The sequence below is a fragment of the Barbus barbus genome, assembly GCF_936440315.1.
Source record: "Barbus barbus genome assembly, chromosome: 4".
NCBI lineage: Eukaryota > Metazoa > Chordata > Actinopteri > Cypriniformes > Cyprinidae > Barbus > Barbus barbus.
In genome coordinates, this window is record NC_136732.1 from 17,721,717 (window position 1) to 17,735,333 (window position 13,617).

Consider the following 13,617-nt stretch of genomic DNA (forward strand, 5'->3'; position numbering starts at 1 on the left):
AATAGACTCTCCATTGTTGGTCTTTCTGAAAACGCTATTAAATGGTTTGCCAACTATTGATCAGGGAGAACACAGTGTGTGCTTTTAAAAGATTGTACTTCATCTATATTGTTACTTTCCAAAGGTGTCCTTCAGGGGTCTGTTCTGGGACCTATTTTATTTTCCTTGTATATAAATAATTTATGCGATAACATTCCAAATGCTAAGTACCATCTGTATGCAGACGACAATGCTATTTACTCCTGTGCTCCATCAGCCTCACAAGCACTTCACTATTTAGAGTCAGCATTTGATATTATTCAGTTCCGTTTATGTCAACTTAAGATGGTTTTAAACACAGATAAAACTAGTTTAAAGATTTTTTCGAATTCTAAAGTTGTACTCCCAGACATTATATCCTTCCAGGGAACAAAAATAGAATTTGCTGTAAGTACCTGGGCATCCTATTTGACAGTCAGTTAACTTTTAAGCTGCATATTGATAAATTAATCTCAAAACTTAAGCTCAAATTGCGGTTTTACTACAGAAATAGATCTTTATTTTATTTAAAGCAAGAAAATATTTGGTATCTACTACCTTCTTTCTACTCTTGGATTATGGTGATCTGTTGTATATGAATGCCCCAGGATATTACCTAAAAAACTTGATCCTCTTTTTCATAGCGCTTTACGTTTTATTAGAGGTTATAGTTATCAAACACATCATTGTACTTTATATGAGAAGGCTGAGTTACCATCGTTGTATACCCGAAGAAGTTTTAATTGGTATTGTTTTATTTATTTATTTTTAAGGCTATTTATGGTATAACTCCATCCTATTTGTCTCTGAGTTTTTCTAAATCAAAGGTTTGCTACAAACTACGTTCCTATGATCATTTACATTTTAAAGTCCCTCGGGTTCGAACAGAGCTAGGAAAAAAGGGCTTTGGTTATAATGCTACTTTGTCTTGGAATAATCTTCAAAGCATTCTAAAGCTAACCGTGCTTCCATCATTACATGCATTTAATCTACTTTTAACAAGCTGTGTGTTTTATGTGTTTTATGTTGTGATCTTTGATTTGTGTTTTGTGTCATGATGTAAATTTGTTGCTGCTTTCTTGGCCAGGTCACTCTTGCAAAAGAGATTTTAATCTCAACGAGTTTTTTAACCTGGTTAAATAAAGAAAATGAATGCACCCTTCCTGTAAATCTTAATGACCCCAAATTTTTGAAAGGTAGTGTATATCTGACAATACACACAGAGAGCGAAAGGGAGAGAACCTGTCACTGATGGCTGATTCTCTGCTCTGTTCTGTGATCTGGAGGTCCTCTGATAGAGACGGATGTTCCTCAGGCTTTGGAGCAGATCTCCGTGTTCTGCCAGAGGATGCAGAGGCTTCCTTCCTTGCCCTCTGCCTCCAGGGAGCGCTGGAGAGAGGATCTGGAGATTGTGTCATATGTCTCTCTACTATCACCTCTCTCTCTCTCCTCTCCCTCCCATTCTGCTCCAGGCTGTGTCCGTTCAGGTTATCCCTGTCTCTGCTTTCACTCCTCCACACCACTCCCTCCGAAGAGCTCTTTTTCAAGATGCTTTTAATCTGCACTGCATTCTGGGAGTTGCTGTCTGATGCAGGCTTCAGATGGGATGATGAGGTGAGTTCAGAAGAGGAACCCCAGTCCTGTGAAGAGCTCAGCCCAGAGAGACGCACTTCACTGGGCTTCAGATTGATGGACTCATCCTGCTGTCGGTCAGAGAGGTGAGGCGCCAGATGAAGACGAGGAAGCTCAACAGGGCCTTTCTGAAGCTAAGAGTGGAAGAAAGCTTGTCAGTGTCTCTGAAAGAAGGTACCATACAAGTTATAGTCACAAAATAAAAAATTCCCTGCCTATATATAACATCAATGGAAGATTTGCAGGTGCAAAACTGCATTAATGCAAAGATCACGATTCCAATGTCCAGTATTTCTACCTTATTAATTATTTTTATTCTAAATTAGCCATGTATAATAATTTATTATTTAACTCCTTCCCCACCACTGACAAATTTTTCTTTCGAAAAAATTGCATGTTTAGATATTCATACATGCAAAATATTCTGGGGGCCATACGATTTTTCTGAAAATTATCAAAAATGTTGGCATTGACTGGGGGGGTGGGGTTAAAATTATTATTTTGTGCGATTTTGTTTTTTGCTGTGATGGCTATGCTGGTCCACCAGCTAAATATGCACCAACCAGCATAAACCAGCATGAAAATGTGGTCTTTTCATGAGGGTGACTATCTAAAGCTCTTGTAACACATTGATTTGTTCACCATACATACTGACTAGACAAATTTAACAGTTACTCCACAAGTGGCAAATGGAGAGGACTTCTAGTAATCACAGATATACAGACCTATACAGTATGTTCGTGCACACCAAATACACTTACCAAATTGACCTCATCCACAGTGATGGGCTGCGTGCGGTAACGTGCACCCTTCTGTCTGCGTCTCTCAGAGGCCTCTAGAGGGCTGCCATCTCTCGCGGGACACCCCACAGCACCCAATATGGGCTGAGACAGTTTGTTGAAGAGAGCCAGTTTCTCACTCATCGACAGTTTAGTGCCAGCATCATCCTCCACCTCAGGCTCAGCCTCAACTGCCTCACCCCGCTGCGGACTGGAGGAAGAATAATACAGTTAATAAGCCCATCATCTTTCTCCTAAATACGCTGCTTGTTTTTAACTCTCAGAATTACTTTTTAATGTAGCAGTGGCACTTCTGCTGTGAGTATAGCGAGAGATTGAAAGACAGATGGAGCGTTAAGCAAGAAATTTGTCCTGCCTACCTCGCTGCCATCGCTGTTTCGTCAAAGGTGATTGGCTGAGTGAGTGCCCGAGGATCTTTGTTACGGCGAACTCTGTGCTCATGGAAACTGTTACTGGAGCGAGGTTTGAGGAACAAGGAAGCCTCAGGTGAAGCTGTCTTCTCCAACTCCTGACAGAGGACCAACAATTAAATCAAAAATTAATTAATGAATGTTCATGCTATTATTTTCCTTAAAATAAATGTGAATGGTGACCAAGGGCCATCAAACTCAAAAAATGACCATAAAAGTGATTTCAGATTTCAGTCGTTACATTCATGTTAGCATACACTCTAATATACTCCATGTTGTCTCTCTCCATATTGTCTCTGATCACAATTTACTTTAATTGTACGTAAAATATTTTTGTGAATATGTGTTCCCCACAAGGATGAATATCATTAATCACATCAACATATGGATGAATAATTGACAGATTATCATAGATAAACAATTAGGTGGACAATTCCTGTGTAGGATATCAGAGACTGAATCAGAACACTGAAACCTGAGGAGCTGGAATGCAGAGAGGCCTTAAGGAACAGGACGTCATAAATCTAGTTGGAAGCAAGCAAATCCCAACTAGCAAGCCTCTGTCACCAAACAACTTGCAACACTGAAGAAAAAGAAACACTTATTGATAATTCCAATTCAAGAAGGAGACTGTCAAATTTGTTGCAAGTAATCAAGACTGATGTTCACACGTAAACCTGTGATAGAAAATCATTAGCTACAGACTCTTTCGGGCGTGTCTCCACACATAAAAGACAGTCCAAACCAACATTCCTTCTCTAAAGAACATGCATTCGTTCCCCTTAGAACTATACAAAAACTTTCTTCTCCATATGCACATAAAATCATCCTAAAAGGACATTTTTATGTTGTACCCACATATCATGTTTTAATCAAATAATATGTATGTCTTTTTAATAAGTATTGAATAGCTCGAGCCTTAAAGATAAATATTGCATATTTAGTATGTACGAGCTCGAAAATTCATGCTGTGAATGTTTCTTCCAATCAATTCTTTGTCAAAGGCATCATAGTCTTATTATGAAATCATGTTCAAAAAGGGATGCTTTGCCAGAGCCTGTAAAATTCGGACCATGTGACTGATAACAAGCTGATTTATGATGTAAAGAACACACCCTAGCTAAGCAAGGACAGTTTCTGATTGGTCAAGACCTCCAGATGGGATGTGTCCAGAAGCGAGTTTAAAACTCTTGTCCGCTTTCTCCTCCCTCTCTTACCTCTTTCTTCTTCGCTCTCTCTCTGACTCTCGTACCTTTGTCCCTCTCACCGCGTGCTGCCCTTTGAGCATGCTCTGGCCTCATGTGCCATAATGAGAAGGAAAACAACTTAGTCTCGTTACATCATTTTATTTTATTATTTTACGTTAGTTTCTTTTCTTTCGTGGAGTTTCGTGTTCTAATGTAAGTTTGATACAAAAGTCCAGCTTCGACTGCACTTCTTCAAACGTCCAGCAAGCCAACGCCCAAAGACGTCACTTCAAAGACTACTGAACTTCCAGCCAATCAGACACTTCGGGGAACCCCCCCTGTCTGCAACGAGGACACAACCCCGTTACACAGGCAAAACAAGCAACACACCTCCAGATCCTAACAGGTTCTAATTGGTGTATTTAATATAAATTTTAGCCTCATTGAGAAACTCAAAGCGAGGGTTAAATAAGTGATTGATGGTTGTTCAGGTCTATGCAATAGCACATATTGCTGTAAACTTGGGATTTCACATTTCCATTCTCTTAAACACATCTTTTCCTCACTTTCTCTCTTTCTGCAACGTGTGAATGCTTGTGTTCATGTGTTAGATTAGTTTATGTCTTAGGTTTATATAAATAAAATCTGATTTATATTTTAAAAGAGAAGTATCTTGTGTTTTCTGCTCACAAGTTAATGCCTTAATCTGTCGATTTCGTTACTGTGCTATTTAATAGTGTTTTCACTATATTTTGGATTTTAATATCCAGTGCAGAGTTTGTCATACGGCTCGTTCAGTGAATCGCCGTAACACTGATTCTGTTCAAATCCCTATAAAATCATAAATGATTCCCTTTGAGCTAAATTAAACTATTTGTTTAAATTACGTATTAATATTATATGTAATAACCTTACACCTGTCATTTGTGTATGGGCAAGAAAATAAAATTGCAATGCAATTTTTAATGTCTCTGGTGAAGTAGTTCAATGGCAGAATGAATAAAATAGAGCCTAGGTAAGGAAGACACAGTGACCAATGAAACCCAGGGGGTCACGCTGTAACCAAACACTCCAGGTGTCTTATTACCACCTCCAGCCCAAAGACAAAGCGAAAGAACAGTGAAGAAACAACATACAGGAGCAGAAATAGAGAGAGAGTACTCCAAAATTAAACAAGTGCATTCAATCATCTAATATTTCCTATAAGTTGTTTTCACAACTATATTATATTATATATTTATTATTAATTAGTATAATTATTATATATATTTGATTTATTCTAAAAAAATATATATATAGAAAAACTCTGGACGATTAAAAATATATTTGTATATGTTCTGAGTGTGTAATTTCTGAAAATATAAGACAATGATGCCTGACAAAACAGAATAATCATAAAAGTACTAAATAAATACTAAAACAGCAAAAGGTGTATTTTATGGTACTGTATAAGTATAGTCTAGTATATATAATTAGATTCTATTAAGAACAGTAAATTGGGAAGTCCCCACATGGATAAATATATACAAGGTGTGTGTGTGTGTGTGTGTGTGTGTGTGTATATTCCATCCATGGCAATGACCTTTTTCTTTTCAGCCTGCAGCAGTTGCTAAAGAGAGATATGGTAGGCTCTTGTTTCACCTACTTTAAACAGAGACATCTTGGCAGCTACACTCATCTTGGCTCTGTCATCTGTCTTTACATCCACTGTAAGAAAAACATCAAGCACACTATTACATGTGGAAAAGAATCACCCTGCTGATTCACACACACAGACACATATTTATCTAATTGAGGACATACCATAACCACTACTGTTTTGCTGAATTGATTAAGTGAATTATAATTAATGAACTGTAACACAATTCCTTCCAATAAAAGACATTTTGCAGTTTCAGAATGATTTAAAATATTATTCATATCGTTTTTATAATTGAAGATGTCCTGAAGATGATGAAGAGAGATTTTGTCCGATTTCATTCAGTTCTGAGGACAAATTTGTCCACAAACTATAGCTGTCTAAATGCATATGCGCACACACACATGCATTTGATTCACCTTAGATCACAATGGCCAAATGTCTGTGTGAGATCACTAAATGACTAACAAACATATCATCCGTACTCTCTCACGCACTCATAAATGCATTGCTCCGTGTTTGGCCAAACTCACACACAGCCTGGCAGATGTATTCTTCACCTGTTCGTACTTCTCTTGACTGGCAGATTTATGGCTGATCTCAAACACACACACACACACACTTCTCCCCTCTGTTTGTAGCTTATATTTATCACTCTTTAAGCTTGCTCTAATGCAGCCTCTTAAGATTTATCCTCTCTTTGGTAATAAAACAGAGGTCATTATAACTGTTTATGGCAGTGTCCACTTACTCAAAATATATGCATGTGTAAAAGTGTATAAGAGTGTGTTTATGTTTTGGTTTACTATGAGACCCTACACATTTCCACTACACACAGTCTCATCATAAAACCAGCAGTACTATAAAAATGCTATTTTTTAATAGGTATTACATTGCATTGATACTATGTAGCGGTAGAGTTACAAAACTTATGAAAGGCCCCCCAGACTACAGTTTAACAACCATTTACTACAAAACTCCTGCATATGTACATACTACAGTATATACACTACCGCTCAAAGTTTGGGGTCAGTCAGATTTGTTTTTCTTTAACAAATAAATCAATACTTTGTTCATAATTAAATTGATCAAAAGTGAAAATACAAAAGATTTTTATTTCAAATAAACAGTGTTCTTTTGAACTTTCGATTCATCAAAAGAATAGCTGTATTTCTTTGGATAAAAGTTCAACTAATAAATGTAAATGTAAATCAAAGAATCTTGAAAAATATGTATCACGGTTTCCACAAAAAATAGTATACAACATTGTTAATAATAAGAAATGTTTCTTGAGCAGCAAATCTTCATATTAGAATGATGAATAAATTATATTTTAATATATATTAAAATAGAAAATAGTTATTTTAAATTGTAATAACATTTCACAATATTGCAATTTTTACTGTATTTTAAATTTTTATTTTTGGATCAAATAAATGCAGCCTCGGTAAGCATAAGAGACTTCTTTAAAAAATGAATTAAAAATTATACCAACTCCAAATTTTTGAAAGGTAAACTAAAATTTCATCAATAAAAAAAATGCAAAAATACTTCAGTATTATAGCATCTTTGTTTTCATCGATTTACTTTGTCACAATTATTTCTATTCAATTTCATGAGTTTTAGCTTAATTTTCTTCATCAATAATCCAAGTCAAAGCTGCTGAAAAAGTGCAATGAGCTTCTCACTGCAGGTTTTAACTTTGGAACCACATGAATTACTACTTAAATCACCTAAATTAAAAATACAGCAATTTAAAGCACTTACTTTGTGAGGTGTCTTGATTTTCATCGCCCATTCTTCTGTGAAAAAAAGAGAACTCGCAGAGTAACAGGAAGCACCAGAAAATCAAACTCACACTCAAGCACTCACTCAAACCATCTCATGCAAAGTGAAACATACACAGAAAAAAGTGAGATGACTTCACGCCAGATCTGCTGTAACAAGCCTCTCCTGCACTACAGGCATTGTGTCAGACACAGACACATTATAAGCATGACATAATGCTAACTATTAAAACTACGAGCTCCCCCACACACCCTGTTTGATGATCCTATCAAGCACATAAGATACATGCTGAACTCACTTCCTGACTCAGATCTCTGACATCTGTTAATATATTCCAGGTATACTGTAATTATGATACTGAAAAGTACAATAGCACTAAAAAGTCCTTTGACTTTACTCGTGAATTACTAAATAGCAACAAACACGCCCAGCACTTTCTTGAACATTTATTTGTTACTATGCAGTGATTCAAAAAAGTGAATTTTGAGAACTCATAACACTGTAAAAATATATATATATATTGAGCCAACTTACAATTTTAAGGCAACCAGCTTCAGCAGATCTTTGAGTTTTCTCAACTTCTTGTTTTAATTTTATACAACAAAAAGTTTCCTAAAAACTAAGTTGAGAAAATAAAAAAATCTGCTGAAGCTGGTTGCCTTAAAATTTTAAGTTGGCTCAACTATATATATATATATATATATTTTACAGTGAACTCAGAATTGTGAGATAACTCAGAATTCTGACATTTTCCTTTCAATTGTGAGTTTATATCTCCTAATTCTGACTTTTTTCTCAGAATGTTGAGTTTACATCACTGAACTCTGGTATTTTGTTCCCACCACTGAATAGAAAAACAAAAAAAAAGGTGATTGCTATTTTTCATGTCACAGTTTAGACTTTTTCTTGCAATTGTAAGTTTATATCTTGCCAATGTTTAAAAAAGACAGAATTGAGAGATCTAAACTCAGAATTGCAAGATAAAAAGTCACAATTACCTTTTATTAATACCATTCCCTTTTTTTCTTTTCTTTTTTATCCAGTGGACAAAACATTTTATCCAATTTATGCACATATACTACTGTTCAAAAGTTGGGGTTGGTGAAATTTTTTTGTTTTTGAAATAAGTTTCTTATGCTTACCGAGACTACTTTGCCCTTTAAAACGTGCACAGTAAAACCAGTAATATAGCAAAATATTAATTTGAAAATACAAAAATGTAAAAACTTATTTAAAAATGTATTCATATTTAAAAACAATTTAAAAATAACATTTATTTGAAATAGAAAACATTTGTAACATTATGTCATTACTTTTCCTTGATTAATAATAGTATTCTTTAAAAAATAAAAAACAGACCACAAACTTCTGAACGGTACTGCATGTAAGCAATGATCAGAGGCATTTGCATGGATGAATGGTTTGTTTTCATATCATAAAAGGTTAATGACAGGCAAAACACCCAATAAAGTTAGTGTGTCTAGGTATTAAGCAACAGCTGTAAGCACACTGCAGGCCTAAGTGGAGATCAGAAACAATCGTCTCCATACCCGCAGCTGTCCTTTATCTCGCAGGCTGTAATGGGTTGAGTACGAAAACGTTCACTATTTTTGCGGCTCCCTGCAGAATCCCCTGGCATGTATCGACGGGTACGCCGGCGACTTCCCTCCACACCTGGTTGAACTGCGAGGTCTAGAGTCAAGGCCACCACGCCACCATCAGTGGCTCTAATATTTAAGTAGACAGACCATAACGGATGGAAGAGAGGAAGAGTGTGGGTGTGGGAAGAAGAAACAGAGAAAGAAGCAATGAGTCCAAAGAAAAGATTAGAAAATAGCTCTGCTACTCCTCACAGCACACTGAAGATGGTAGAGTGTTAGACAGCATCAATCACACTGCCCCAAATCTAGAGGTGCGCATTAGCATTGTTTTAGCACCACAAAATGAGCACAGAATACAATTTATTACATAAAGAGATAAGAGATAAACTCCAGTGATAAAGATAAACTAAAGTGAACCCCAATTTGAATATTTAGCATACAAGGATAAAGATCCAGCCAATATTGAATCAAATGCTTAAAATATTGTTTGACATATTTAGAATTTTTAACAGTTAGAATAAAATAAAAAAAGTGAAAACTTTTTAAAAGCTCTTTTAAAAAGTGAGAATAAATTCTATTAATTTGTTGATTCGACCGGAGCTATTTTATATTTATATTTATACACTACCATTCCAAATGGAGGTCAGTAAGATTTTTTTAATGTTTTTGAAAGAAGTCTATTATGCTCACCAAGGCTGCAATTTTTTTAACAAAAGTACTAGTGCTGTCAAACGATTAATCGTGATTAATCGCATTCAAAATAAAAGTTTTTGATTGCATAATGTACTGTGTATATTTATTATGTATCTATAGAGACATCCACATACAGCATATATTTGGGAAATATTAACATGCACATACATTTATATATTTATGTTCTTATATAGAAAGTATAAATTTGACCAGTTTAATGCATCCTTGCAGAATAAAAATAATAACTTTCAAAAAAAAAAACACTGACCCTAAACTTTTGAATAGTAGCATATACATTATTTTAATATGGATTATATATTAAAATAAATACAGAGTTTATAGGACAATTTCAAACATATTTTAAAGTGGACAATGTATTAAATAAAGTGAAATATTATGCAAAATACTGGTGTTACAGTTAGCGCTGGCCAAATAACTGAAAATGCCTGGGATAAAACAAACAGAATGAAGCAGGAAATGAACACACACACTCAGGTGTCCCTACACTCTATCAGACGGAGCTGGGCTCGAGGTTTGCTGTAGAAGCGCGTTCTTCAGCTGGCCTACTGATACATGAGTGTGTAACTGGGGAGTGTCAGGGGTCGAGGGCCCATGGGAGTCTGGAGGGTTTTCCCCAGCAACTGTACCAGACGAGCCCAACACACTTTTCCTGGAGAGAGGCAGAAGACTTCAACTAGAGACAAGAACTAAAGGAAAAGGAAAACAGTGTGCAAAGGAAGGGACAGCTGAGAGACAAGAGGGACAGGGGTGGATATAGAGAATGATAAAAGTGCAGCTGGAAAAAAAATATATTTAGGCCTAAATTTAAGATTTATGTTTTTGAATTGCATATAACATTTCCATCCATTTTCATTACGTATTTTTGACAAAGAACTAACTTAATGTGATGCATATTTGCCAGTCATACATAAATTAAACAAATAAGATTTCTGTAATAGTACTAATAAACTGAATGTGTCTTAAATACACAAGAACAAGGGGTTTATATATTTATCATCAATAAATCGACTTTGTTGCAATCTCACACATTTGAATTAACTGAATACTGCTTTTCAACTGAATGAATGAAATTGTATCCACAATAAGCAGATGCATGCTGATTCTAAGCAAGTTGAATAAATGCCTTTATTTACTTAATTACTTAAAATCAGACAGATACAAATTGTTAATAATAGAATATGCAATGTTTTTATTTGGAAATCTGCCCCGTTTCCTTTATGTATGACTATCAAATATGTATCACATTAAGTTCATTAGTTTGTTTATTTTAAAACTGCGTCATTCAAATTCAAATAATTTAGACCTAAATATTGTTTGTGCACAGGGAAATATTGCAGAATATATTCAAAGCTGGAAGTCCTGCGTAATCAGCCTAAATATTTGCAGAACATTTTCCACGTCTCCCTCATTGCAATTAATGCCTTGCTTATGCCCACGGTAAAACCAGGGATATGTTTTAGGAAAGTAAAGTAAAAAATCTTTTCAATATAATTTTGAATTTTGGCAACATTTTAGTATAGGGACCAATTCTCACTAGTTGCTTATTAGCATGTCTATTAATAACAAATTGGGTGTTTATTAGTACTTATAAAGCATGACCATATTCTACATCTCTAATCCTACCCAATACCTAAACTTAACAACTACCTTACTAACTATTAATAAGCAGTATTTAAGAGTTTATTGAGGCAAAAGTCACAGATAATGGCTTGTTAATGGCGAGAATTGGAACTTAAAGTGAAGTGTGACCAAAATTACCATTAGTTGTGCTGAGAGGAATGTTACAAATCTTTGTATGCTACAAAGGCACAGGAAAGCTCACCTGTTTTGGCGTGTGTTCTCTCCACAAGCGTTCACCTCACACCCATTGGAGATCTTTGCAGGAACAGGCCTCTCTTCCAGTGGCATTTGTCCATTCCTCCCCATCCCTCCATTCATTCCTCCCAAAACAGACTTATCCACATAGGTAGAGTCACGGACGCCGCATCCTTCCCTCTCTCTTCTCGACCACTTAGATGGAAGCTCCTCTTCCTGGCTGCCGTAACGTTCGGCCAGCTCTCGCCGTCTCTCTGCTTTGTAGCGAGCTATCCGTTCAGCTCTGGACTCCTGGGCTACACTTTCCATTTTGTCTATATCATGAACTCCCTTTGGAAGTCTGAAATATAATTCCTGTTGCGTGATTAAGATTATATCAACACCTCAAATTGGAAAAACAAGGGTGGAGTCTCAACTGAAGAAAGTTTGGATGATCATAAACTCAAATTACAGCAGGTTCCTATAATAATGCATTTGTGTACCATCCTGATTATTTCCTCGAGGACATGGCACTGTTGAAAAACAAATAAGAGTTCTTAATTAAAACAGAGGTATTCATAAGTCATTCAACGGTTTCACATATCTATAAACACGAAAGCAAGTTAATTGAACAATCATCTCACAGACAAATATAGACCCTTTTTACTTTTTCATTTCTTAGTCCATGCATAAACCGACCTGTAAATCTAGCATTACTCTTTCATAATTATCTGTGTAATTGTGCTCCATAACATGCTTTGCTGAGCTCCTGCATTTGGGAAACTCCTCTTGCACTGACACTCTACACCTCTGAAGTGCAGCTCAACTCAGCAGTCTTTGAGAGCAAGCCATTCATCAGACAAGCTGATCCATCAACACCCAACACAGGTGTATTTTAGTATACTGCAGTCTCAGCAAGTTTACTGCTTTTATAATACTGCACATTTAAATAAATAAATAAGTCAAATAGTAATAAAGCTTACAATTCTTACAATGATTCCTCCTTAAAAACAGCTTAAACAGCATACAACATTGTATAAAATGATTAAGCTAATTAATGCTTGTTAAATGTATATATGATACCTTTGAAGACCCCATTGACCCCACTGGGAAAAAACACAAACAACATCCACTACTGTTCAAAAGCTGGGGTCGATAAGATTTTCTGATGTTCACCAAGGCTGCATTTATTTGACCAAAAATACAGTAAAAATAGTAATATTATGTGACATTATTACAATTTAAAAGAACTGTTTTGTATTCAATTATATTTTAAAATAATTTGTCATTTAATCCTGTTTTGCAAAGCTGAATTTTCAGCATCATTACTCAAGTCTTCAGTATCACATAATCCTTCAGAAATCATCCTAATATGCTGATTTGCTGCTCAAAAACATATAATATTACTATTATTATTGTTGAAAACAGTTGTAATATTATTGGAGAAACTGATAAATGTCTTTCCTGTGACTTTTGATCAATTTAATTCCTTGCTGAATAAAAGATTAAATTAAAGATTAATAATAATAATAATAATATAATTTTCTTAAACATATTGTAGAAGTACACTCCTGCTAATTGTCTTTTGGAATTATTTTATTTTTAATAAAATATTTTGATTTTTGTTCAGGTCAAACTAATCCCAAAGAAAAGTTAATATTGCTTCAGTCGGAGAAATATTTATTTATACATATTTATTTATACATATTTCAAGCTACGTTATCGTGTATGTTATCATTATTTATCATAAACTATCATTTGACTTCAATTTTTTGTAAGTAAAGTATAGTAAATACAGTCATTTCTGAGCAATAACATGAGGAACCTGAAGAACAAGTGGAGCTAATGCATCTGGTCTGAAAAGAGACTGTAAGCCATCATCATGCTAGTCACACTCAGCTGTAATACATGAAATTACCCGAACAGCACCGTTCAGAACATGCCTTCCTAAATTATCATCATGAATCCACAGATTAGGTTACCTAGACTGCCATAACAACGCAAACACAGCTTTACTCATACATAAATAATGAC

The 13,617-nt window shown here is 35.2% G+C and overlaps 1 protein-coding gene across 1 annotated transcript in view; it reads right to left on the bottom strand.

Moving 5' to 3' along the window:
• The window catches only part of LOC306868171 (supervillin-like), a gene marked incomplete at its 5' end in the record, with an annotated part of 23,598 nt that extends 11,685 nt beyond the window's left edge, over nucleotides 1-11,913 (bottom strand). Inside the window, 8 exons of the mRNA XM_079414232.1 lie at nucleotides 1,261-1,784; nucleotides 2,412-2,640; nucleotides 2,810-2,958; nucleotides 5,693-5,754; nucleotides 7,454-7,488; nucleotides 9,025-9,201; nucleotides 10,274-10,438; nucleotides 11,612-11,913. Of these exons, the coding sequence (XP_079270358.1) occupies nucleotides 1,261-1,784; nucleotides 2,412-2,640; nucleotides 2,810-2,958; nucleotides 5,693-5,754; nucleotides 7,454-7,488; nucleotides 9,025-9,201; nucleotides 10,274-10,438; nucleotides 11,612-11,913 (1,643 nt within the window). The remainder of the gene's footprint in view (nucleotides 1-1,260; nucleotides 1,785-2,411; nucleotides 2,641-2,809; nucleotides 2,959-5,692; nucleotides 5,755-7,453; nucleotides 7,489-9,024; nucleotides 9,202-10,273; nucleotides 10,439-11,611) is intronic.
• Nucleotides 11,914-13,617: the final 1,704 nt, after the last annotated feature.